The sequence below is a fragment of the Scyliorhinus torazame genome, chromosome 13, assembly GCF_047496885.1.
Source record: "Scyliorhinus torazame isolate Kashiwa2021f chromosome 13, sScyTor2.1, whole genome shotgun sequence".
NCBI lineage: Eukaryota > Metazoa > Chordata > Chondrichthyes > Carcharhiniformes > Scyliorhinidae > Scyliorhinus > Scyliorhinus torazame.
In genome coordinates, this window is record NC_092719.1 from 7,328,931 (window position 1) to 7,356,725 (window position 27,795).

The 27,795-nt window shown below is 46.5% G+C and overlaps 2 protein-coding genes across 3 annotated transcripts in view; one reads left to right on the plus strand and one right to left on the minus strand.

Moving 5' to 3' along the window:
• Nucleotides 1-11,088, minus strand: part of cdc123 (cell division cycle 123 homolog (S. cerevisiae)) — a 27,898-nt gene extending 16,810 nt beyond the window's left edge. The window contains exons 1-5 of one of the 2 annotated variants that reach the window (XM_072471002.1): nt 10,937-11,088; nt 4,930-5,001; nt 3,468-3,528; nt 3,286-3,318; nt 2,457-2,552 (exon numbers count right to left, since the gene is read on the minus strand). In XM_072471002.1, coding sequence (XP_072327103.1) covers nt 2,457-2,552; nt 3,286-3,318; nt 3,468-3,528; nt 4,930-5,001; nt 10,937-11,010 — 336 coding nt within the window. In that variant the 5' untranslated portion in view covers nt 11,011-11,088. The remainder of the gene's footprint in view (nt 1-2,456; nt 2,553-3,285; nt 3,319-3,467; nt 3,529-4,929; nt 5,002-10,936) is intronic. The other variant, XM_072471003.1, reaches the window with a different exon arrangement.
• On the plus strand, nt 11,089-27,576 carry nudt5 (nudix (nucleoside diphosphate linked moiety X)-type motif 5). Its single transcript, XM_072471005.1, has 9 exons — nt 11,089-11,251; nt 14,564-14,761; nt 15,073-15,140; nt 17,426-17,478; nt 19,687-19,794; nt 21,075-21,170; nt 22,187-22,288; nt 22,978-23,880; nt 24,714-27,576. Exons 2-8 carry the CDS (start codon nt 14,717-14,719, stop codon nt 23,064-23,066), a joined length of 561 nt encoding a protein of 186 aa, XP_072327106.1. The 5' UTR covers nt 11,089-11,251; nt 14,564-14,716; the 3' UTR covers nt 23,067-23,880; nt 24,714-27,576.
• Nucleotides 27,577-27,795: the final 219 nt, after the last annotated feature.

The following is a 27,795-nucleotide window of genomic DNA, read 5'->3' on the forward strand; positions in this document are numbered from 1 at the left end:
TCCTTTTATACACTTTTTAGTAAAAGTCTATTGACCTCAGATGTAAAATTATTAATTGAGCTAGCATCTACTGCTGTTTAAAACATTACAATTGGTATCAGTATCCTACCGAATTAGTTACCGTTCACACAACTGATTGATACTCGTGCGTTTGAATAAGGGTATCAGTAACATTAGTTCCAGGACAAATAGTGATCTCCTTCTTGCAGTTCAATAATGGTCAACACACAATCCTGAATGACAGCCACATGGACAAAACACAGAACGAGGGCAGTAGCACAACTCGCTGCCTGTTGAATCATACCCCCGACTGTGCCTTCACAAAGTGGAGAGAGAAGGAAAAGCTGCCGGCTACTTGAGTTAGTTCGAGAAGAATTTTCAATTTCATTCATGCAAGATTATTTCAATTCTTGTTGAACAGATATGCCACCTAATGAAAGTAACCAAGTACTACAGCTTTATTTCATGTCCTGAGTTTTAATAATTTCTTTCCTCTCGAGCTCATTCATTTTTGCCATTATGCAAGGAAAATGACATTTGTTTAGCCAATGAAAACAATGGGAGGGAAAAGAGACCGAATGGAAAGCAAAAAGATTCTTGGAAGATTTTTGAAAGAACAAGAGATAGTGAGGCAGAGTGGTTTAGGGAGAGAGTACCAGAAACAGGCCTCAGTCTGGCAATGTGCAGTGGCCAGTCTGCATTGCCAACTACTTACAACTTCCACTCAATCACAAATTATCCCAAAGTATACCCTGCCTTCATTGAACTCAGTGAAAAATATCTTCGAGCCGCCTGCATTTACCATCTCCCAACAGGAAGGCGGTTCAGACTCAGTAGAGGTGAAATCAAACATGTTTTCACTCTCCTCTACTGTCACGGTGCCCCCACCCGCAGTCACGGTGCCCCCACCCGCAGTCACGATGCACCAATTCATTTTTCTATCATTTTCTTGCATATTCCAAATTTTGTTTTAAATAAGGCCAAGTCTTTCCCAACAGAATCTATTCAACCGGTCTTGACCTATTGTTGTCCTATATCACACCTTTTGAAGGAACGAAAGATGGTGTAAATCTGTTCTTCTCCAATTTGCACTCCTTCCATTCAATCCAGCCCCAGTCAAAATTGAAACTGATCGCATTGGTTTCAAACAAAAGACATCCCATTGTTTTGATTATGCACTTTATAGCCGAACTGGGCTCAGCATTTCAAATTGAAATCTCTGCCGCAATAACTTTTTATTTGTTTTTCAATGTTAGCCATGTTGAAGATTCTGTTTTTCCCATGTACACTTCCTCTGGAGCCTATACTCTTTGTTTCTTTACTTGTCCCATTACCATCTCCCTTTTGCCTTGCACCATCATCCCTTTTGTCACTTCATCTCTCCAGCCTTCCATCTGTCACAGACCTTCACTTTTGTTCTTTTCTGCCTCCCTCCCTCTGAACCTCCTTAAAGCCCGTTAAACCTCCTACATTCTCCAGTTCTGATTAAATGTCATCAACCTGAAGTGTTAACAGTTTCTCTCTCCACAGATGCTGCCAGACCAGAATGTTTCCAGCATTTCAAAGCAGTATCGTAGTATGACACGTTGAGAAGCTGCATCAACCGTCATCTTCACCTACTCTTCTTTTTGATCAGATCCACACAAGTCAGCCACGGCTAACAAAATGACAGCCACGCCCACAAATCCCTCCTTCAGGTTTCTTTTCTCAAAATCCCAATGGTTCTGTTGGTTGGCTTAATTTTTGTAAGGCCTGGCCCAACTTCAGAAGGTAAGGAGTCTTACCCTTTTGGCAAGGTGACTGCACTACTTTGATAAAGCTTGATGGAGCCATTCGAGGTTTATTTGATTACGCTCCTTGGGTATTGACTGAGTATGGTGACAGAATGATAACCAATTAGAATTAGTCTGCATCTACAAGAAACTCAAGATCGATTCATGAGCAAGTTTGTAAGCCAGTACAGAATTTGTTTTGTGAATAATCTATCACAACGTAGCGATTTATTTCTGGAAAGATCTACTATAAACCAACATTGTCTGATAAAATCAACTCCACCTGAATGGCAAACATAGATTCAAACCAATGGGCAGCCCGGTGGAGCAGTGGTTAGCCCTGCTGCCTCATGGCACCGAGGTCCCAGGTTCGATCCCGGCTCTGGGTCACTGTCCGTGTGGAGTTTGCACATTCTCCCCGGGTCTGCGTGGGTCTCGCCCCCACAACCCAAAGATGTGCAGGGTAGGTGGATTGGCCACGCTAAATTGCCCCTTAACTGGAAGAAATGAATTGGGTACTCTAAATTTTAAAAATAAAAAATAGATTCAAACCAGATATAAATTTGCTTTTCAATTTGCCAGTGTTCCTGGAGGGTGACTGAAGCTGAATCATATAAAACTAATGGCAAAATGCTGGCACTAAACACTTCCAAACAAGTGGTCGTTCTTCCCTAGATTTCTTACCCTTGGAGAGCTCCAATTAAGCTTTGGAAAAACACTGCCCCCAAGAGAGTTTATAGCTTCCTGTACTTTAGCAGCAAAATCTGGGAATTCTGGAGCCTGCAGGTTGAAGAAAGATGCACAAAGTTCAATTTCAAATGTTAAAAACGCAGAAATACTATTAATCCCAAACCAGCGAATGCTTCAATTCAGTAAAACGTTTAATCGTAAAATTGTTCATTTTCTAAGTGCAGTATAATTGTTGACTTGATTTCACAAGCTGGATTAGTGCAATATCCTTAATTTTATATTTAGGTACATAGGAAATCTGAGAGGAGTGGGCCATACAGCCCTTCAAGCTGCTCTATTATGTAATAAGTTGAGGCAGAATGTCAGCCTTCCTGTTCTATCCCAATATCTCTTGATATCCAAAAATCTAATCCATCTCTACCTTGAACATGCTCAGTTACTGAGTATTCACAGCTTTCCATGGCAGAGAAGTCCTAAGATCCATAAACCTTTGTGTGAAGAATGTTCTCCTTATCTCATTCCTAAACTGTTGATCCCTTGTGCTGAGACTAGGAAAGACATCTACATTTAATTATGCAAACTTGACAAACTAAAACATAGAAAATTGCAATTGAAAATTATACAATGAAAAACCTTGCTGTCGCTTGGCTAGGGAAAGGTAGTTACTAAAATTAAGTTCAGGAATAAAAGCTACAATCCCACTTCCTTTTACCGAATTAGCCTTCTCGGTGTCCCAAAATAAATCATAAATGATATTCAGCCAATAAACTAATCAGATTAAACACAAATATCACAGTTACATGTGTGCAAGTACATTCCTTACCGTAAGAGTTGTCACATTCTCATCATCTGACCACTGCATTAAAGAAACATAAAAAGTTACCAAGCAAACATTCTTACATCATGAACTATTGTATCAGATTGTTACATGTAAATATACAGAATTACTATGAAAACAAATTCTCTGTCTCATTAAGACAGTGAACAACAATAGACAACATTGACCTGTATATCCTGTTCTTCATCACTGCCATCATCTGCATGTGAACAACTTGGAGTTTCAATTCTAAAACAAAATGGAAACAAAACTCAGGAATGTGGGCTCAAGGTGCATTGGAAATGATGGAATGAAAGGAATGCTTAACCATTCAGGATAACACGGACCGGTTAAAACATAACAACTGCACTTTTAGAGTGATTGGGATTTTGTCCAGCACTTTCTGGCTGTTGGGATCGCCTTTCCCGCCGGCAGCTCACCCCCGCCCTTGAGCTTCTCAGCAGTGTGGGGTGGCTTCAATAGGAAAGCCCATTGACAAGTGGGGGGGATAGAGAATCCCACCGCCAGTGAATGGCATGGCGCTGAGAAACACCCAGCTGGGGGTGGGAGAATCCAGCCCTTTATTTTAATCAAATGGAATTCAGCGGCTCATCCTAAACTGCAGCACTTGCATTCGTGGCAAATTACACCATCACTAAGATCAGAAAGACAATGTATCATCAGAAAGATTTGTGCTTCGTTTGTACAATTTACAAAACAAGGAATTAATTATAGTCCTGATAGGCTGTAAACACCAAATCCATTGGAAGTAAGATAGGGCCAGTTAAAGTATAACTAACTTAAAACAAAATGATTCAAAATAATTGTTGGGTCAAAATCTTTAAGCCTGCTCTGCTCTTTACTGCCCACAAGTGATCAGCCCAATGTAGAATGCGGATGTACTCCCTTATGTCTGACAAGAATTCCCTGGGCTGCTGTAGTAAGGACATTACTTAAAATGTACAAATCCTGCAATTCCCTACAAAAGGTATCTGGAAAAATGAAATTCTTCCTTTTAATAGTTTTAGTGGTAAACTGGCTAGATTTCTCATTTTGCGCTCACGTTACTTCTTCCTGTTTTAATAAAGAGAGCAAAGTTTTTCAGCTTAAGCTAAAATAGGGCAGCACGGTAGCACAGTGGTTAGCACAGTTGCTTCACAGCACCAGGATCCCAGGTACGATTCCCGTTTGGGTCACTGTCTGTGCGGAGTCTGCACGTTCTCCCTGTGGCTTTCCTCCGGGTGCTCTAGTTTCCTCCCACAAGTCCCGAAAGACGTGCTTGTCAGGTGAATCGGACATTCTGAATTCTCCCTCAGTGTACACGAACAGGCGCCGGAATGTGGCGACTGGAGGATTTTCACAGTAACTTCATTAGTGTTAATGTAAGCCGACTTGTGACAATAATAAAGATTATTATTAAAGTTGTAAATCATTGAGATTCCAGTTTGAATTACTGAGCTTTGTTTACGTTTTCTACAGGATCAATCCAATTGATTAAAGAATTTGTCGCTATTGCACTCAAATGGTTTGGTAACACGAGTAATTTTTTGAAAAGTAGTAAACAAGCCCATTATGAATGCCACATTTTGAAATGTCTTTTTTACTGTATTACCACAACCACGACACAAACACACCGAGTTTGATTCTCACCTTCCAGAAACCACCAGTGTCCCATCATCCAGTAAATAATCAATTACATTTTGCGGCAAGGGAAGGATAATACTGTAAAATGGGAAACAAATGTCACATGTCTATACATATCATTTAATGAAGGGAAAGGTTTTAGATTCTTAAATACTCTTACACTCTTTACTTTAACTTCAGGAAACTCTGGATGGTAACAGAAAGAAATGAGTTTTATTGCACACATTTTACTGTTTTCTTTGCCTCTATTGCTCTGTCCTGCTAGTTTACAAAAGGACATTGTTGGAATACTGGTTTGTAAACTAGTTCTACTTTTAGCGAAGTGGTTTGAAGTCTCCATTAAATCCATATGCCCAACAGCCTGACTGAATACAAATTGGTACTCATTTTTCCATAATACCGTTTAATACTTTAATCATAAATGAGTGTAGTACGCCCTTTTATTTTTGCATTGTCCAGTTCCTATAGTACACAGATGTTCTGCAGGAGTGATGATCCACGATGGACATAATACTGAAGTATAAAATATTTAACACACTAATAACTTGCCAATGCAGCATAATGTTTAACAATTACTTGCGTAATATGGCATAAGGAGATTTTCAATGAAAGAACCAAACCACAATACAAGTTGTTAATAATCAGGAAATGCTGCTATCAATATAAGGGAAATACATATTTTAGCAATCTCCATCAGCATAGAATAAACTGCACATCTTTGGACTGTAAGAGGAAACCAGAGCACCTGGAGGAAACGCACGCAGTCACAGGGAAAATGTGCAAACTCCACACCGTCACCCAGGTCCCTAATGCCGATTGCTGTGAGGCAGCAGTGCTAACCACTGTGCTGCAACAATAAGATCATGGCTGGGCTGCAACCTAACTCCATACACAAGTCTTCGCCCCATAATTAAAAAGCACCTTTTTCTTTAGAAAGCCTGCTCTGGCAATTAGCTGAGAACCCATTTACTCTGATCCAACATCACAAATCAAACACACTTTGTTCAAAACACTACTCCACAGTTTAAAAAAGAATTCAAGGGTTGTAACCGTGGATGCAAACACTAAATGGCAGAACTGAAATGGATAGCTTCAAAAAGGTGAAGCATCGCACTATGAAAGCTCTATCGGATGTGATCTTTGTTAAAACAGTAGCACAACGGTTAGCACAGTTGCTTCCCAGCTCCAGAGTCCCAGGTTCGATTCCTGGCTTAGGTCACTGTCTGTCCGGAGTCTGCACGTTCTCCCCGTGAATGTGTGGGTTTTTTCCGGGTGCTCTGGTTTCCTCCCACAGTCCAAAGATGTGCAAGTTGGGTGGATTGGCTATGCTAAATTGCTCTTAGTGTCCAAAAAAAAGATTAGGTGGGGTTACGGGTTAGGTTGGAGGTGTGGCCTTATGTGGGGTGCTCTTTCCAAGGGCTGGTGCAGACTTGATGGGCCGAATGGCCTACTGCTGCACTGTAGATTCTATGAAAACAGAGATGAGAATCTGAATGTGCCCAAACAACAACTTTTGTTTCAAACTGGTGAGATCCACCTCTTGAAAATGTTAGGTGCATTGAAACACGCTTCCGGTAACCCATTATTTTCTTATTAGAGTATAAGAATGTACTGTGCTCCAAGAATAGATTAGGCTAGTATGCCTCCTTTTTCAAACAGACCACAGGTACTCTCATAGACTTTCCCTGTTGTATTTAATTCCTTGCAAGGCACCAATAAACCCAACTGAAACATCCACTGTTTTCAACTTCTCCAACAACGTAGGGGCTGGTTAAGGGCTAAATCACTGGCTTTTAAAGCAGACCAAGGCAATTCCCGTACCACCCTCCCCGGACAGGCGCCGGAATTTGGCGACTAGGGGCTTTTCACAGTAACTTCATTTGAAGCCTACTTGTGACAATAAGCGATTTTCATTTCAACTCTCTATCCAGAAGGTTCACCCATTTTTTCTCTTCAGCTCTGCCTCCTATGTCAAACATTTCCTGTTACAATTTTCTGATTTCTGAGTGATTTTGTTATCTCTGTGGCTATTTTTGCAATAAGCTCACAGTATTATTTTTCTAAGACGCTCATAGGTAATGTGGCCTTTGTATTCAACATTCCATTTACATTACAGGAGCGCGAGTGTAAATCTCTCCTTTAATCTTAGGGTTGCTGCATTAATCTTTTGTAAAAGCTGGGCAAATGTCTAGTCAAATGGGATTGAGTGCTATCATTGTTTTTCAAACTGCTAGCACCTTGGAAAATTCATGTTGGGAAAGGTGACTAGTCAAATTTACACGGTTTGATAGCTACCATAATTAAATTTTTTGATGGGTACAGGAAAGGGGACTTTGCAGAACCCTTGATGAAGCAATTAAAATGGTTAGGTGCAATTCATAGAATCATAGGAACCCTACAGTGCAGAAGGAGGCCATTCAGCCCATCAAGTCTGCACCGGCCCTCGGAAGGAGCACCCTACACTGGCTGAACGCCACCCTCCCCCACCCCACCCTCTTAATCCCCGTAATCCCACCCAACCATTGGACTCTAAGGTGCAATCTTACACCTAACCTGCACATGTTTGGACTGTGGGAGGAATCACAGAATTTACAGTGCAGGAGGCCATTCGGCCCATCGAGTCTGCACCAGCCCTTGGAAAGGGCACCCCAATTAAGCCCACTCTTCCACCGTATCCCCATAGCCCAGTAACCCCACCCAACCTTTTGCTGGAACACGAAGGGCAATTTAGCATGGCCAATCCACCTTACCTGCACATCTTTGGACTATGGGAGAAAACCGGAGCACCCGGAGGAAACCCACGCAGACACAGGCAGAACGTGCTGACACCGCACAGACAGTGACCCAAGCCGGGAATCGAACCTGGGACCCTGGAGCTGTGAAGCAACTGTGCTGACCACTGTGCTCCCGTGCTGCCCGGAAGCAACCCACGCAGACACAGGGAGAATGCAGTCACCCGAATCACCCAAGGTCAGATTCGAACTCCACACTGTCACCGAGGTCAGATTGGTTGTTAGGGCTGTGAGGCAGCAATGCTCACCACAGTGCCAAACCGTTCATAACAAATTGGACATTATCAGGTCTGTGAAAGGAAATTATCTGACAGTTTTGACTTGTCTGTTTTCTTAAATATTTTCAAGACTTTCTGGCTATCACTAAAAGCACACTCCCCTTCCCAAGTTCACAAATGCGACATGATATTTCCTTAGAAACAATACAAATCTTCATGTGCCTTGAAACATCCGGACCCTTAAACAGCAGCTCTTTTCTGTTATTTCTAAATTTAATTTCAGCTCTGAACTTTGTACATCACATCCAGTCAGGTTAACGTATCCCTACCTCACACATTTAACCAGCCTTTTAACCAGAGGGAACATTTAAAAATCAACAAAAGGTTACCCAAATGACAGGATGAGCAAGAGAAATATGAGGAGTGAAAGATAGCCCCTTAACCTTTGTCCAGACCCGAGCCAGGCAGCCCAGCCCGGTCCCCAAACCCCAGCCAAACAGCCCGGTCCCCAGCCAGGCAGCCCAGCCCGGTCCCCAAACCCCAGCCAGACAACCCGGTCCCCAGCCAGACAGCCCGGTCCCCAAACCCCAGCCAGACAGCCCGGTCCCCAGCCAGACAGCCCGGTCCCCAAACCCCAGCCAGGCAGCCCGGCCTGGCCCAGTCCCCAAACCCCAGCCAGGCAGCCCGGTCCCCAAACCCCAGCCAGACAGCCCGGTCCCCAGACCCCAGCCAGACAGCCCGGTCCCCAGACCCCAGCCAGACAGCCCAGTCCCCAGACCAGGCAGCCCAGCACGGTCCCAAAACCCCAGCCAGACAGCCCGGTCCCCAGACCCCAGCCAGGCAGTCCGGTCCCCAGACCCCAGCCAGTCAGCCCGGTCCCCAGACCCCAGCCAGTCAGCCCGGTCCCCAGACAGACAGCCTGGTCCCCAGACCCCAGCCAGACAGCCCGGCCCGGTCCCCAAACCCCAGCCAGGCAGCCCGGTCCCCAAACCCCAGCCAGACAGCCTGGTCCCCAGACCTCAGCCAGACAGCCCGGCCCAGTCCCCAAACCCCAGCCAGACAGCCCAGTCCTCAGACCCCAGCCAGACAGCCCGGTCCCCAGACCCCAGCCAGACAGCCCAGTCCCCAGACCAAGCAGCCCAGCACGGTCCCCAAACCCCAGCCAGACAGCCCGGTCCCCAGACCCCAGCCAGACAGCCCGGTCCCCAGACCCCAGCCAAACAGCCCGGTCCCCAGCCAGGCAGCCCAGCCCGGTCCCCAAACCCCAGCCAGACAACCCGGTCCCCAGCCAGACAGCCCGGTCCCCAAACCCCAGCCAGACAGCCCGGTCCCCAGCCAGACAGCCCGGTCCCCAAACCCCAGCCAGGCAGCCCGGCCGGGCCCAGTCCCCAGACCCCAGCCAGGCAGCCCGGTCCCCAGACCCCAGCCAGACAGCCCGGTCCCCAGACCCCAGCCAGACAGCCCGGTCCCCAGACCCCAGCCAGACAGCCCAGTCCCCAGACCAGGCAGCCCAGCACGGTCCCAAAACCCCAGCCAGACAGCCCGGTCCCCAAACCCCAGCCAGACAGCCCGGTCCCCAGACCCCAGCCAGACCGCCCAGTCCCCAGACCAGGCAGCCCAGCACGGTCCCAAAACCCCAGCCAGACAGCCCGGTCCCCAAACCCCAGCCAGACAGCCCGGTCCCCAGACCCCAGCCAGACAGCCCAGTCCCCAGACCAGGCAGCCCAGCACGGTCCCAAAACCCCAGCCAGACAGCCCGGTCCCCAAACCCCAGCCAGACAGCCCAGTCCCCAAACCCCAGCCAGGCAGCCCAGTCCCCAAACCCCAGCCAGGCAGCCCGGTCCCCAAACCCCAGCCAGACAGCCCGGCCCCCAGACCCCAGCCAGACAGCCCGGTCCCCAGACCCCAGCCAGACAGCCCAGTCCCCAGACCAGGCAGCCCAGCACGGTCCCAAAACCCCAGCCAGACAGCCCGGTCCCCAAACCCCAGCCAGACAGCCCGGTCCCCAGACCCCAGCCAGACAGCCCAGTCCCCAGCCCAGGCAGCCCAGCACGGTCCCAAAACCCCAGCCAGACAGCCCGGTCCCCAAACCCCAGCCAGACAGCCCGGTCCCCAGACCCCAGCCAGGCAGTCCGGTCCCCAGACCCCAGCCAGGCAGTCCGGTCCCCAGACCCCAGCCAGTCAGCCCGGTCCCCAGACAGACAGCCTGGTCCCCAGACCCCAGCCAGACAGCCCGGCCCGGTCCCCAAACCCCAGCCAGACAGCCCGGTCCCCAGACCCCAGCCAGACAGCCCAGTCCCCAGATCAGGCAGCCCAGCACGGTCCCCAGACCCCAGCCAGACAGCCCGGCCCGGTCCCCAAACCCCAGCCAGACAGCCCGGCCCGGTCCCCAAACCCCAGCCAGACAGCCCGGCCCGGTCCCCAAACCCCAGCCAGACAGCCCGGCCCGGTCCCCAAACCCCAGCCAGACAGCCCGGCCCGGTCCCCAAACCCCAGCCAGACAGCCCGGCCCAGTCCCCAAACCCCAGCCAGACAGCCCGGCCCAGTCCCCAAACCCCAGCCAGACAGCCCGGCCCGGTCCCCAGACCCCAGCCTGACAGCCCGGCCCGGTCCCCAAACCCCAGCCAGACAGCCCGGCCCGGTCCCCAAACCCCAGCCAGACAGCCCGGCCCAGTCCCCAAACCCCAGCCAGACAGCCCGGCCCAGTCCCCAAACCCCAGCCAGACAGCCCGGCCCGGTCCCCAGACCCCAGCCTGACAGCCCGGCCCGGTCCCCAAACCCCAGCCAGACAGCCCGGCCCGGTCCCCAAACCCCAGCCAGACAGCCCGGCCCAGTCCCCAAACCCCAGCCAGACAGCCCGGCCCAGTCCCCAAACCCCAGCCAGACAGCCCGGCCCGGTCCCCAGACCCCAGCCTGACAGCCCGGCCCGGTCCCCAAACCCCAGCCTGACAGCCCGGCCCGGTCCCCAAACCCCAGCCTGACGACCCCGGCCCAACCACCCACCTCCTGATGGTGAGCTTCCTGAAGAGCGGATACCAGGCCGGCAGCTGACAGCTCAGCACCTGCTCCTTCTTCATCACCGCCCCTGGCAACCGCGCTTCCGCCGGAAGTGCGCGCCGCAGTAACCCTTCCCCCACACAGGAGAAATCCCCTTCCGGCCGGGTCCCCGGGGCGGGGCCGGAGTACCCGAGGAAGGTTCCGGCGGGCGGGGGACAGAGAGAGGGTGAGCGCCGCCCGGCCTGCATTGCTTTCCGGCTCGGCCTCCACACCCCGCAGCCCCGGGACGGCGCCACCAGTGATTCTGCTCTGAACGGATGGGTGAGGCCCAGGACACTCCTGCAGTCAGCCAGCCTGACCAGTCTCATTCCCTCAACTCCCTCCACATTCCCTCAACTCCCTCCACATTCCCTCTGCACCCTCCACATTCCCTCAACTCCCTCCACATCCCCTCTGCACCCTCCACATTCCCTCAACTCCCTCCACATTCCCTCTGCACCCTCCACATTCCCTCAACTCCCTCCACATTCCCTCTGCACCCTCCACATTCCCTCAACTCCCTCCACATCCCCTCATCTCCCTCCACATCCCCTCAACTCCCTCCACATTCTCTCATCTCCCTCCACATTCCCTCTGCACCCTCCACATTCCCTCATCTCCCTCCACATTCCCTCAACTCCCTCCACATTCCCTCATCTCCCTCCACAATCCCTCTGCACCCGCCACATTCCCTCAACTCCCTCCACATTCCCTCCACTCCCTCCACATTCCCTCCGCACCCTCCACATTCCCTCTGCACCCTCCACATTCCCTCTGCGCCCTCCACATTCCCTCTGCGCCCTCCACATTCCCTCTGCGCCCTCCACATTCCCTCTGCGCCCTCCACATTCCCTCTGCGCCCTCCACATTCCCTCTGCGCCCTCCACATTCCCTCTGCGCCCTCCACGGTCCCTCTGCGCCCTCCACGGTCCCTCTGCGCCCTCCACGGTCCCTCTGCACCCTCCTCGGTCCCTCTGCCCCCTCCTCGGTCCCTCTGCACCCTCCACATTCACTTCCAGTCAAGACCGAGCTTTTTAAAAGGGGGAATTGGTTCATTTTGAGTAATTTGCGTAATCGGGTTCTTTTTTTCCCCTCCACGTTGCTCATTTCATTTATATTTACACGTTGCCCAGGCTGGATCACAATCACACGTGTTTAAATTTAAACACCTCTGAGGAGAAGGTTTGCCCTCGAGCGTGTCCAATCTGGCAGACTGGCCTCTTATTAAGATGTGAATGACCTCAACCACAGGCCTGCAGCATGATGGCTCAGTGGTTAGCGGCGCTCCCTCGCGCCCACGAGGACCCGGGTTCGAATCCCGGTCCTGGGTCGCTGTCCGTGTGGAGTTTGCACATTCTCTCTGCGTCGATCTTACCCCCACAACCCAAAAAAGCTGTGCAGGATAGGTGGATTGGCCACGCTAAATTGCCCCCTAATTGGGGAAAGAAAATAATTGGGTACTGTAAATTTTGCAAGATGATGGAATTGTTTATCAAGGTCGATACTGAGGGGGCAGCATGGTGATGCAGTGGTTAGCACTGCTGCCTCACCTTGCCAAGGACCCATCAAATTCAACTTTTCAATTTAAAAAACCTTTTTAATTCCCTCATGGCATGTACCCTATGGGCCTATTCCTTAGCAATCTTCTCTACCATCCTCTTGCTTTCACATTGTTTTGCTTTCGGTTCCACACACTGCCATTGGCGGGTTCTCTTTTTGGTAGGAATAACAGCAAAAGGGATTATTATTTAAATGATAAAATATAAAACATGCTGCTGTGCAGAGAGACCTGGGTGTGCTAGTGCATGAGTCGCAAACATTTGGTTTGCACGTGCAACAGGTGATTAAGAAGGCAAATGGAATTTTGTCCTTTATTGCTAGAGGGATGGAGTTTAAAACTAGGGAGCTTATGCTGCAATTGTATAAGGTGTTAGTGAGGCCACACCTGGAGTAGTGTGTTCAGTTTTGGTCTCCTTACCTGAGAAAGGATGTACTGGCGCTGGAGGGTGTGCAGAGGAGATTCACTTGGTTAATCCCAGAGCTGAAGGGGTTGGATTACGAGGAGAGGTTGAGTAGACTGGGACTGTACTCGTTGGAATTTAGAAGGATGAGGGGGGATCTTATAGAAACATATAAAATTATGAAGGGAATAGATAGGATAGATGCGGGCAGGTTGTTTCCACTGGCGGGTGAAAGCAGAACTAGGGGGCATAGCCTCAAAATAAGGGGAAGTAGATTTAGGACTGAGTTTAGGAGGAACTTCTTCACCCAAATGGTTGTGAATCTATGGAATTCCTTGCCCAGTGAAGCAATAGAGGCTCCTTCATTAAATGTTTTCAAGATAAAGATAGATAGTTTTTTGAAGAATAAAGGGATTAAGGGTTGTGGTGTTCGGGCTGGAAAGTGGAGCTGAGTCCACAAAAGATCAGCCATGATCTCATTGAATGGTGGAGCAGGCTCGAGGGGCCAGATGGCCTCCTCCTCCTAGTTCTTATGTTCTCATGTTCTTAACTTGCCATGCTCCAGTTTCTCCAGAATTCCCGCCCCATATCATCATCATCATCTTCAACCTTCTTAAAACCTTTGCGTTTTACTGTGCCGTTATCCTCCATTTGCCCTATTTCTCATACTTTGCAGGTACTGATTTTTCTCCCTCGGTGCAAAGGCGTGTGGGTGGATGTTGTCCAAGTCAGTCAGTCAGCCAGCCAGCCCCACGCGAGCTGATTGTATAGATTAATATTAATGCTTTGATAAGCCACGGTGGCACAGCAGTTAGCACTGCTGCCTCAGCACCAGGAACCCGGGTTCCGTTCTAACCTTGGGCGAGTGTGTGAAGTTTCTCCCCGTGTCTCTGGATTCCCTCCCCGGTGCTCCGGTTTCCTCCCCGACTTCAGAGATGTGCAAGTTAGGTGGATTGACCATGATACATTGCCCTTAGTGTCCAAAGGTTGGGTGGGGCTACGGGGATAGGGCGGCGGAGTGGGCCTGGGGGTGGGGGGGGGGGGGGGGGTGCTTTTTCGGAGGGCCGGTGCAGACTCGATGAGCCGTATCGCCCCCTGCGCTGTGGGGTGTCTGAACCCAGTAACCCCACCCAACGCTAAGGGCAATTTTGGACACTAAGGGCAATTTATCACGGCCAATCCACCTAACCTGCACATCTTTGGACTGTGGGAGGAAACCGGAGGAAACCCACGCAGACACGGGGAGGATGTGCAGACTCCGCACAGACAGTGACCCAAGCCGGAATCAAACCTGGAACCCTGGAGCTGTGAAGCAATTGTGCTATCCACAATGCTACCGTGCTGCCCCTTTAGAGTACCCAATTCATTTTTTCCAATTAAGGGGCAATTTAGCACGGCCAATCGCCTACCCTGCACATCTTTGGGTTGTGGGGGCAAAACCCACACAAACACGGGGAGAAAGTGCAAACTCCACACAGACAGTGACCCAGAGCCGGGATCGAACCTGGGACCTCGGCGCCGTGAGGCAGCAGGGCTAACCCACTGCGCCACCGTGCTGCCCTCGATTGTGAATTATGTTATGCAGCCGATGTTTCAGCAAACAATCAGCTGAACCATGTCTTACTCTTGACAGATTGAGAGAATTTTGGGGAGAAAACTGAGCAGCTGGACCAGAACGCCATAAAAGAGACAACAGATCGTTAATCCCGAGTCCAAAGGCCCGTTTGATTTGCTATCATTTTGAAGTAGAAAAGTTAAACATCAACTTCACAAACTATCAACAAACATGGAACCAAGTAATCCTACGAACCAATCAATTATCAAAGAAGAGGTAAGTATGATGTTAAAAATGCATTATATTCTGATCTTAGACTTGATAATTAGCTGCATGGCCATCACCCTCTGCGACTGATTCCATCTTCAACTGGCATTGATAGCCATGCCATTGCAGCATGAGCACCCCACTACTTTACTGAGTGAGACTGCGGCCACTTTTAGCTGCCCAGTCGCTGTACAAGATGAAATCAGCAAACGACGTGGACCAGGCATCAATCTGGTCCTTCCTGGTCTGTACCCGTGGGACAAAGCCAGTGGAACTGAAATAATTCTGCCCTGTTGAATGTGCTATTGATTCTCTCCTAGGTTCTGGCAAAAGGCAAATGGGCTCAACTTTTACAAACCACCTACGTCGATCCTACCGGCAAAACCAGGTAGGTAGAAAAAAAAAATCCTGTTTTCATCAGCTGTTGTGCTGGAAAACCTGCAACCTTCTGGTAAAATTCATAACATAAAATAGAATCCCCACAGTGCAGAAGGGGGCCAATTGGCCCATTGAGTTTGCTCCGACCCTTTAAAACACCACCCTACTTGTAATAATATTAATCTTTATTGTCACGGGTAGGCTCGCATTAACACTGCAATGAAGTTACTGTGAAAAGCCCCTAGTCGCCACATTCCGGCGCCTGTTCGGGTACACAGAGGGAGAATTCAGAATGTCCAATTCACCTAACAGCGCGTCTTTTGGGACTTGTGGGAGGAAAGCGGAGCACCCGCTCCCTAGAAACTTAGGCATACTCCCTTGCCATTTTCCAGTTACCCCACCTAACCTGGGTGTCTTTGGACACTAAGGGTCAATTTAGCATGGCCAAGCCTCCTAACCTGCACATCTTTGGACTGTGGGAGGAAACCAGAGCACCTGGAGGAAACCCACGCAGACAGGGGCAGAATGTGCAAACTCCACACGGACAGTCATCCAGGGCTGGAATTGAACCCAGGTCCCTGACGTTGAGGCAGCAGTGCTAACCACTGTGCCGCCCATTTTAATTCAATTTAAATTCCACCAGCTGCCATGGTGGGATTTGAACCCTTGTCCCCAGAGCATCAGCCTGGTTATTTGGATTACTAGCCCAGTAACATTACCACTCTGTCACCATCTTCCCCAGCATGAGAAGAATAGCTGTGTACCCCTATTACCACAATGCACTGAAAAGCAGGTGAATGATCTTTAGATGATTACCACAATGCACTGAAAAGCAGGTGAATGATCTTTAGATGATTGATCGAAAGATCAATGTGACTATCTACACATGCGGAGGCCTCAATTATTTACAATCTACTAGAATGAACGGACACACAGTATTGTAGCCGAACCCGCTGATGATACAAAGATAGATGGGAAAGCAATTTGGGAGGATGATGCAAGAAGTCTGCAATTCAATATTGATAGGTTAAGTGAGTAGACAAATTGGCAGATGGAGTATAATGTGGGAAATGTGAGATTGTCTACTTTAGTAGGAACAACAGAAAAGCAAAATATTACTTAAATGGACAAAGACTGAAGAAGTGGTACAGAGGTCTCACAACACCAGGTTAAAGTCCAACAGGATTATTTGAAATCACAAGCTGTCAGAGAGCTGCTCCTTCATCAGGTGAAGTGGTGGCAGGTTCACAAACACGGTATAGGAGAGACAAAATAGCAAGATAATTACAGATTGGAATGCGAAGAATGGTTGGAATGTGAGTCTTTACAGGCAAAGATCAAGCGTAGCGCTTCCAGGCCTTTTGGCTAAGATGAGCGTGAGGTCAGGTGTAATGCCTGGATCTGGTATGTCTCTTGTGGGGACCATGAATTGGATTCAATTTGAATTGGTTTTTGGAGCAGGCCAGGAGCTGGATTAGGGGGTTGCCCCTGTCCGCACTCTGAGCTCTGGCTTTGTAACTCTGATAAAGTAATTTTAAAAAACCAAGTTCTTTACCAGAACAAAGAGTGTGAGTGGAGTGAGTGATAATATCAGGTAATCAAGGTGTGATTTGTCTCAAGCCAGGACAGTTAGTAGGATTCTGCAAACCCGGATTCATGTCACATTACGTGTAACCCCCACCATACTGCCCGGGTTTGGTGGGCATCCATCTATCTGTCCATCCCTCCATCTCTCCTTCCCTCCATCTCTCCTTCCCTCCATCTCTCCTTCCCTCCACCTCTCCCTCCCTCCCTCCCTCCAGTGGAGCTGGAGTTAAAGATTGCAGTCAAATCCACCATCATCCTTTGGAGCAGGCTTGATGGGCCAGCCTTCTCCTGTTCCTGTCTCTGATGATCTTATCTTACGGATGTAATTCATGGAAGGATTCTTGAATGTATTCCTGTTTTATTTCCTATCTGTAATCTTGTCCAGTATTACACCCCTTATTCCAACAACATTCTATTCTTCTGTCCCTGGCCATGTGTGTCCCTCCCCTTTATCCCATTATTGGTGGCCATGCTTCCAACCATCTAACCCGTTGCTCTGAAATCCCCTCACTAAATCCCCTATGTCTCCACCAGACTCTTCTCTTGCAAAACCTCCTTAAAGCTTACCTTATATCTGGCTCAACATTCCTTCCTTATCTGATTACAGCTCAAAGAACAACCGTGGGGCATTTTTCTAAGCTGATGACATTAGTTGTTATTTGAGTGTTTTTATATATATATTTTTTTTTTTAAATTGTGAAATAACAGAGTTTGGGAAACAGTGAAACGAACAACCAGAAAACCGAACACTAGTTCTGATGGTAAGTCATCATGTGTAATTCTTATTGCTCTTGTCTTTTTTCTGCTCTGTTGCTACGTTCCCTGTGTGTATCCCATTTAGTTGCTTTTAGAAATGTCTTGCTCAGTGATCAATTAACCTTCAACAAGTACAGGTGTAAAAGCCTGAAGTGAAGTATGAATCACTGTCTCGTATCACCATGTTACAGTGTCAGGTTGAGTTTCCACGATAAAAGTGGTTGTGGTAGTATTTATTGCCTCTTAAGGTTTCTGCACCCAGGAAAAGATCTGCAACGAGCAATTCTGTGGGAAAGTTGGCATGTATCTAGTCAAATACAGGGATAGTAAGGTCAGGTGTAACACTAGTCACACTATTTGGACTGCAATTCAGCCATCCAACTGTTCAATTCTGATGTCTGGTTATTTTAAATTGGCTACATGCTGTGGGTGAGTTTTATTAGTTCTCAGATACACACCCCAGTTAAATAACTTGCTGATAGAATCAGATGAGGGAATAAAAAGGGTTGCCTGAAAACCTCCCTCATCCCACTAAGAATCATTTTTGTCCACATGGGAAAATTATGGATCACACCTGGTTGAAGGAGGATTGAATGGAGATCTAATTGCAGCGGAAAATCTGAACACTAAAGGAAGTTATGAGCCAAACATCCTGGCTCCATTATCCCACAACCCATTATTACCCACTACATCAGCACCAAGATTGACCATTTAGAACCTTTTATTTTGAGGCTGATTTGATAACCTTTTAAGTATTGAGAAAGTAACAGCTGGTGTTGTATTTCTCCTCATACTCCTGTTTCCATTCACACTGCAATTTTGGAGCTAACATAGAACATACAGTGCAGAAGGAGGCTATTCGGTCCATTGAATCTGCACCGACCCACTTAAGCCCTCACTTCCACCCTATACCCGTAACCCAATAACCCCATCTAACCTTTTTTTGGTCACTAAGGGCAATTTATCATGGCCAATCCACCTAACCTGCAGGTCTTTGGACTGTGGGAGGAAACCGGAGCACCCGGAGGGAACCCATGCAGACACGGGGAGGATGTGCAGACTCCACACAGACAGTGACCCAGCGGGGAATCGAACCTGGGACCCTGGCGCTGTGAAGCCACAGTGCTATCCACTTGTGCTACCGTGCTGCCCTACAGTAGATGAAATTATGACTGTTGCCAATTTCCCCTCCTCTGTTTAAGAGCAGTGTGTTCTTTAAAATAAAAATAGGCACCTGTGCAGCCCAGGAGACAACAGTCTAGTAAATCAACCCCACATTCCATTTATGGGTTAATGTCTGAAACAAATGTTAAAAGTCTAGATTAGCTTAAGAAAATGGATGACTGAAGTTATCTTATTGACCACATATTTATATATATATATATATGGGCGGCACGGTAGCACAGTGGTTAGCACTGTTGTTTCACAGCGCCAGGGACCCGGGTTTGATTCCCGGCTTGGGTCACTGTCTGTGCAGAATCTCCCCATGTCTGCCTGGGTTTCCTCCGGATGCTCCGGTTTCCTCCCACAAGTCCCGAAAGACGTGCTTATTAGGTAACCTGAACAATCTGAATTCTCCCTCTTGTGTACCCGAAATGGCGCCCAGTGTGGCGACGAGGGGATTTTCACAGTAACTTCATTGCAGTGTTAATGTCAGTCTATTTGTGACACTAGTAAAGATTATTATTTTTATTATTGTATTGGTATTTCAATTGTCCTTAATACATTCGTGTCCAGTTAGTAATCTCAGTTTGAATAGATTGGGCCTATCTTGACTCGCATCCAGAAGAATAAGAGGCGATCTCACTGAAACATGTAACATCCTGTGAGGGTTTGACTGGGATCTTGTTCATGCTGGCAGAAGAGGTCAGCACTAGGGTTCACAAGTCAGAATGAGGGGTGGCCATTTTAAGACCGAGGAGGAATATCTTCTCCCAGAGTATTGTGAATCTTTAGAACTCTGCACCCCAGAGTGCTGCAGATGTTTAATCGTTGATTATACTCCAGGCCGAGATGGATGGATTCTTGGAATCCAAGAGTAAGGGGATTGGGAAGTAAAGGGGAGTTGATGGAGAAGTCAAGACATTATTTGGTAGAGCAGACTCGAGGGACCACATGATCGACTGCTTCTATTCTTTTTGTTCTTAACAGTTTGAAAGCTCAAATTGTGACACATTTGTTTCTCTTCCCCCCCCCCCCCCCTTAATATTTAGGAGTAGCTGTACTGGCTGTGCTGAAGAAAACTCTGCATTATGACTGTTTGATTATGGTGAAACAGTTCAGACCACCAATGGGATGCTACTGCCTGGAATTACCAGCAGGTGAGGTAGTACGTGTTTACTTTGTTATGGGCCAGGGTTTAGAGAACCCCAAAGTGTATCATGGAGTTCACCTGACCCACAACTTTTACTAGATTGTGGTATGGGGAGCACACGGCCCACTCTACAGGTGTGGTACAGCAGAAATGGAAAAGTATTTTTTTGAAGCAAAACAATGTTTATGCTATGAACTCAAGTTAACCTTTTTAAAGCATACCATGAACATCTTGGCAACCACTAATTCAAATACAACCCCCAAAGACTACAACACTAAGTAATCCTTTAAGCTTTCCTTTTAGCATCCATAAGACTTAAAAAAGAACTTTTAACAGAAGCACGTCAGGTTAAAGTCACCACTGAGAGCAGTTATTAGTTTTAAATCACCAAAGGATCGATTTACAGTTTTTAGGTTACAGAGAGAGATTCATACACCTTCTGGCTGTGACTGCAGCAATCCAGCTCTGAAAACTAAATTAAAACACACCCTGCAGCAAACAGCCTAAAACGAAAGTAAAAAAGCTGACAGACAGCCCAGCTCCACCGACACTCTTGACATCACTGATAAACACCCATTTCTTAAAGGTACTCTCAGATGACAACTTGAATATGTCCATAATGACAATGGATGTGAGAAGACATGGGAATAAGAGAAGGCCACTCAGCCCATCAAGCCTGCTCTACCATTCAATTAGATCACGGGTGCTCATCTACCTCTCTGCCACTTTCCCGCGCTATCTCCGTATCCCTTGATACCATTATCGATTTCTGTTTTGTGCTTGCTCAATGACTGAACTTCCACGGCTCTCTGGATTAGAGACTTCCAAAGATTCACCTTCCTCTGACTGACAAAATTCCTCAATCTCGCAGCCTTAATGTCCTTATTCTGAGACTGCGTCTTAGACTTGCCAGTCGGCAAACATCTTGCATCTGATTTAATGGAAAAAGACAGCCCTGTTTTGCGTGCGAATAGCAGGATGTTTTTCCGAGCCTGTAGCACTGAGAATGCTAACAGGACTTTGATTTGGGGGGGGGGGGGGGGGCAGGAGGAGGGGGTTGCGCGAGGAACGCCCCACTGAGGCCGCACTTAACTTCACTTCTGAGCTTGTTGCCACGATCTCTCGACCTCCCCTCCCCCACAAGCCCCAGCTTACCAATTAGCGGGTCCTCGACACCCCTCTTTCCCCTGGTGGCTCTGCCAGGGTGCTGAATAGGATCATGTTTGTATTGTATCTCGGTAAACCATTGTTCAGAGGTATCATTGTGTCCGTACACTTTATTCTCAGGCCTCATAGATGATGGCGAAACTGCAGAGATTGCTGCTTTACGAGAGCTTTTGGAAGAGACTGGATTCAAAGGAGAGATCAGTGAAACATCTCCAGGTTTGAATTCTTTTATTTTTATTCATTCGTAGGATGTGGGCGTTGCTGGCTAGGCCAGCAATTTTGCCCATTCCTAATTGCCCTTTGGAAAAAGTGGTGGTGAGCAGTCATCTTGAACCCCTGCAGTCCATGAGGTGTAGGTACACCTGTGCTGTTCGGGAAGAATTCCAAGATTTTGACCCAGCGTCAGTGTAGGAATGGCCGATATATTTCCAAGTTCAGGATGGCTTGGAGGGGAACCTCCAGGTGTTGGGGGTCCCATATACCTGCTGATATCGTTCTTCTAGATGGTGGAAGTTGTGGAGAAATTGGGAGAGATTTCTAAATGTTCACTGAATTCAACCACTCCCACCCTCACCCTGCATTGTAGCCCTGTTGTCCTTTTTGAAACAGAATAGAAATTAGGTGAAAGTAAGCTTTTGTCAAACCTTTTCGAAAGGCAATTCCATTTTAAGTATATTACAAAGATATTGTACTAAGTATAATGGAGAGGAAGTAAATAAGGTTTTGTAGGGAATGAGTGGCAAGTTCTTGCAAAGAAGACACTTGACAATTATAAGTGCGTTTCTCCTCACCTGTAGCTCCGAGCTCCTAACCAACTCGATACTTGCTTGATTGTCTTAGGGAGTCGGAGAGGAATTTCCCAAACACATCCTTAAATTGGTCAGTTTTTCTTTCCTCGATGGACTTGGTTGCACCATGTTTTGATGGGACAGGATTAACGGATCTGATAGTCTTTTCTCTCATTATCTGCAAGGAAATGAGCACTCTTTGTGGGGTAAGGGGAATATTTGTCACCTATTTCTTTGCTTTCCCTGACCCACTGTGTTTCTGTGAAACCACTGGGATCGTGAGAAATGCACTGTGTGGCCTGCACAATCTATAGGCAATGTACAGTGTACTCCGATTGTATCTGTAAAAATATTTTGCAGAGCCGTACCAAGTTAGGAAATTGCACTTGGATTTGAGTAATTTTTTATTGTACATTGAATTCTCTTTTTTTGTTTTTCCTCCAGCTTTGTGCCTGGATCCCGGATTGACCAACTGTACGATGCAGTACGTGACTGTTAACGTTAATGGAGATGATTCGGCGAACCTCAAACCGAAACAAAGGCTGGGTAAGCGGATAAAAATAATCTTTATTATTAGTGTTACAAGTAGGCTTACATTAACACTGCAATGAAGTTACTGTGAGAATCCCCTAGTCGGCGCCTCCGGTACACGGAGGGTGAATTCAGAATGTCCAAAATACCTAACAGCACGTCTTTCGGGACTTGTGGGAGGAAACCGGAGCGCCCGGAGGAAACCCACGCAGACACGAGAATGTGCAGACTCCGCACAGACAGTGACCCAAGCCAGGAATCAAACCTGGGACCCTGGCGTTGTGAATGCTAGCTACTGTGCTGCTATAAATGTGGCAGTTACATTCAGTACAATGATATATTAACCTAGCTCAGCTCCTGGTGTGGGGCTCGAATCCACAACTATCTCTGGACAAGAAAGTACGAGAAACTTAAGGTTGATTATTGGTGACAGTACTTTCAAAACAGTCTAAATGAGGAAATAAGTATCAAAAAGAAATGTAACCAATGTACAAACACTCAAATCTTGAACCTAGATTATGTTGGAACTATTTTAGGCTTCCTATTTGATATAGAATGTATATATATATAATGTTTAAAATTATTTTGTAATTGTTAATATTCTGTTGCGTTGGGATTGCAGATATAATAACTATGTTTTGTGTAGTGATATGAATCCAGTCATTTCCAAGATGGATTAAAGAGAGCTTTTTTCACCTTTTCAGATGATGGAGGTATGTTTTCATTCACATTTACGCAACCTGGAGGCCTGTCGTGGTTAAGTATAGTTATGGACTATCTCATTCTTGTATAGAAGCAGAGAATCATGTACGCTTACTGCACAGAAGGAAGCCATTTGGCCCATTGAGTCTGTGCCAGCTGGAAAATTGCTCCCCAGCCTAAATCCGGTTTCCAGCTCTTGGTCTGTAGGGGTTATAGAACTTGAAGAGAATATCCAGGTTTGTTTTTTAAACGTGATTGAGGGTTTCTGCCTCTAACACCTTGGACTTAATTCATTAATTAATTAATAATCGCTTATTGTCGCAAGTAGGCTTCAGTGAAGTTACTGTGAAGAGCCCCTAGTCTCCACATTCCGGCGCCTGTTCGGGGAGGCCAGTACGGGAATTGAACCCGCGCCGCTGGCATTGTTCTGAATTACACGCCAGCGGTTTAGCCCACTGTGCTAAACCAGCCCCAGTGAACAGAGAGTGACAGCTGCCATCGTCTGGGTGTAAACAATTCTCACTTTTCCTTCTAATGACTACTTTAAATCTATGTCCCTGGTCATTGACCTCTCATCCAAGGGAAATGAGTCCTTATCCTGTTTACCTAAGACCATCTTAGTTTCATACACCTCAGTTAGACCCCTCTTCAGCCTCTTCTGTTCCAGAAAAAATCCGTCGTGGCCTATCCTGTCTTTCAATATAGCCAAACTTCTCCAGACCTGGCAACATCCTTTTAGGTCACTCTCTACCCTCTCTGGTGCAAATAAATGCCATAATGCTTCAATTATGATTTGTAAATAAAATTGTTGCAGTGTGTTGTCTTCTGATTTAGACTTTTCATCTTTTCAGAGTTTGTTGAAGTTGTTTTAGTTCCTATCAATGAACTTCGGAAGAAACTTGATGGTAAGACCAGTTTTCTCTTGTTACTGAAATGTTTAAGATTAGAAGTTTTGCTTTGTCATAAAATTCTCACGTTGATCTGGGTAGTTTTACTATTTTGTTTTCCCGTCACTTCTGTTTTCCGTAAGTTATTCCGACAAGTGTTACACTGAGAGACGTTTTGTGCAGAAGGCTGGTAAATGCTGCTAGGTGATTTTTTTTGAACACAATCATGCTTTTGAAATAACTGGGAATGCCTCAGTGCAACCACATTTAAACATCAACTCCCTCCACCACTGATGCACTGCAGCAGCCGTGTGTACCGTCTACAAGATGCACTGCAGGAACTCGCCAAGGCTCTTTCGGCACCTCCTTCCAAACCCACGATCACTACCATCTAGAAGAACAAGGGCAGCAGGCACATCGGAACACCGCCACTTGGCAGTTCCGTTCCAAGCCACTCGCCATCCTGATTGGAAATAAACCTCCGTTCCTTCACTGTCGCTGGGTCAAAATCCTAGCGCCCTCTCCCTAACAGCACCGAGGGTGTACCTACACCAGAGACTGCAGCAGTCTGGGATGGCTGCTCACCACTGCCTTTTCGAGGGCCAGTACGAATGGACAGTAAAAATGCTGGACTTGCCAATGACACTACATTCCATGACAAATATTTTTTAAAAGTTATTAATTCAAGAAATATTTAAAGAAACATATTGATGGCATTCAGTAAAATCACAATATAGGACTGTGCTTATAAACAGTTAATATAGGAGTGTGTTTATAAACAGTTAGCCAGTCATATTTCATCAGTGGCATAATAAGCTTTTCACAAACGTGTACTGGTCTTTATTTTTCAGAAATGCTCCAAAAGGAGAATATTGTGGTGGATGCTCGAGTTTACGTCTTTGCAATGGGTTTGATGTCTGCCTCGACAAAGCCCAACATGTTGCCCGTGATGAAAGCTTGAAGGCATAAAGATCCCCATCTGCAATTGATGCTCAACGCGAGGAAATATTTAACCCTAATTTTGTATTCTGCCCTTGTACTAAGGAACGACGGACCATTTCTCTAGAATGTAATAACATTGTTATAATTATCTAGATTTAAGAAGCTGGATTTTCTGACCTGCCTTATTCACAAAACAGGCATATCTGCAGTACACTGCTGGCTTGACAACAGCATAATTTCATCCTTTCCTTCAACACTTGCAAAATCAAGACGGATAAATGTGCTTGGACTTAGCAATTATATATATTTTTTAAAAACCTCAACTTTCAAATTTTTGCCTCTGGTACAGAAAGTTGCTTGTGGGTCAGATGGCCAGTGCCGGTGTGGACCAAAGTGAAATGGTCGATTGATAATTGAAACTCCTTTGTACATTATGGGTCAGAATTCTGGTTTGTTAAAATTGTGGAATGTGATCCGAACATTGTGAAAATTCTGGAATCCCATGTCATGGAATTTGTCTGATGCAGTTGCCTTGAAACCAGTGACCTTGATCATCCTCTGAAATCATGTCAGCCTTAAGTAGAATTAATTTTTGTCAGCTGGTTATGACACAGGAAGAAACTCGTTTGCATTTTTACCTCCAAATCAAGATACCAGGTATTGTGAAATCCACAGGATTTTCTGTTTGCCCCATGTGGAGTGCACACTCTTATTCAAGTTGCCCATTGTTAGCCAGTCAAAATCACTACCATTGGGATATTGGCTTGAGGGTTAGCTGGAGCCGGTTTGCAGGGATTACAGCCCCCAGGCCTTTCTTCCCCAACCTCTCCAGGTCCCCAATAATAAGTTAATGTGGAGGTTCAGTGTCCTCGAGTGTATTGCACTGCCAGTCTAAAATATTGGATTACTGAGTATACAGAGAGCAGACTTGGTTCAAACTCCTGTTGCCCCATGTGTCTCATTCTGGCCTCAAAGATACCCTTGCTGGTCTCCCTACCACTGCACCACACTCCCACCCATCAAAAGCAGTCACGAGTTGGATATAAGGCAACTAGGGAGTACGTGTGTCGGGCCTGACCAGGTGGACAGCTGGAACAAAGGGGTTTCGCAGGTGGCGTGAGCAACACAACTCTCCATAAAACGTCAGTGTGCTGCCAAGATCATGACAACTGCACAAACACAACATTCCCCTGTCAAGTGGTTAATCGCACCACTTTTCAGGTGTGGCACTTTACCTTTTTTTTTTTTTGCCTACCTTCAACTGACTCTTAGTAGGTACAAAATCCTGGATATAATGTCAGGAACATTCCTCCTTCACATTCGTTAGTCAATTTGTGCTGTTCTTAAATGAGAATATTTCATTTGGATTGCGAGTGCTTCTTGAACTTTATTTTGCACCAGGCAACTAACTGCAGATGAGAAAAAAGTTGTGCATTTAACAGAAAACACAGACACCATTGCAATGTTTTCTAACAGCAGGCTGCCATTGTATTTGATTAATAATGAATTCCAGTTTTATTGACCAATGTTTTAGTTAAGGGTATAATTTTTTTTTTACAGCTACAGTGCAGGTTCTGTCTTTTGCTATTACATATAATTGCTGTAAATATCTGAGGGAATGATGAAAGTTGTTCAGAATGGAGTTATTGCAGTGTGCTCTTTCAGATTTAAGAGCTGTGATTAACAGCAAGACACTAGTCGGAACATAGGAAATAGGGGGAGTAGGCCATTAAGTCACTTGAGCCTGCTCCCACCACTCATCTAGATGATGGTTGATCTTCTACCTTGATGCCATCTTCCCGGACTATTCACATATCCCTTGATGTCTTTAATATCTAGAAGTCTTACAACACCAGGTTAAAGTCCAACAGGTTTGTTTGGAGTCACTAGCTTTTGGAGTCACTCACCTGAGGAAGGAGCTGTGCTCCGAAAGCTAGTGATTTGAAACAAACCTGTTGGACTTTAACCTGGTGTTGCAAGACTTCTTACTGTGCCCACCCCAGTCCAACGCCGGCATTTCCACATCATGTTTAATATCTAGATCTATCGATCTCTTAATACAGGCCCAGTCTCCTCAATATCTCCATTAGGAATAATCCCACCTTTCCAGGGATTAGTCTGGTGAACCTTTGCTGCACTCCCTCTACAGCAAGTACATCTTTCCTTGGGTTAAAGTGATTGAAGGCACAGCTCAAGTGAATATCATGTGCATGTAACCCTGTCTAATATTAACTTTCATATGAAATTCTGGCATTGCCTGTTTACGAGAAATAATTCGATGCCTTTGTTAAGGTAGTGAACAAAATGAATTTAATATGAATGCATACATTTCTAATGTTGCACAGCCTAATGTCGATCCGTATGTTTCTGTAAATTGTAGACCTGTTGAAAAAGTATGTACCTAAGGTCTTCATTTTCAGAAGACCGACAAGATTCCAGATTTCTCAAATCCTCATGACTTTTGTCAGTCATGCAAGATTTGGTTTTCCATGCCTCTTTGATGCTCTGGAAATAGTAGACGTGAATCTCCACAGGCGAGTCCACCACACTGCTAGCGAGGACCGAGAATCTGGCTGCGTCATTCGCTGGCGGCAGCATTATCCACTCCCGCCTTTCGTCAATGGGAAGTCCCATTGAAGCCATCCCATGCTGCCGGGAAACCAGTGCACACCCAACGAATACAAGCCAGTCTACTTATTTCATTTTTGTGTTGTCTTCATTTGGATAATTAAATATATAGTTGAACATCCTAAATAAAAAAATCAAACATTACGGATTGACAATCTGCCTGGTGATTATGTTAACACTAACAAAAGTGTTATTTTCTGGCATAAATACCTTGATTTTTGTACAGCATTGGCCTAACAATTGTCTGATGCTTAACAAAATAAAAACATCAATCGATCTAATTACTCAAAGACTTGAGTTAGGCAGCAGATATTGAATTCTTATAGCAGGAAATAAACATGATGTTAACACTGGTGGAGTAAA

Coding starts and splice junctions, on each gene's coding strand:
- nudt5 (XM_072471005.1), top strand. CDS start 14,717: ATGGAACCAAGTAATCCTACGAACCAATCAATTATCAAAGAAGAG. Junction 21,171..22,186: donor GATCAGTGAAACATCTCCAG/GTTTGAATTCTT, acceptor TTTTTCCTCCAG/CTTTGTGCCTGGATCCCGGA. Junction 22,289..22,977: donor CAAACCGAAACAAAGGCTGG/GTAAGCGGATAA, acceptor TCACCTTTTCAG/ATGATGGAGGTATGTTTTCA.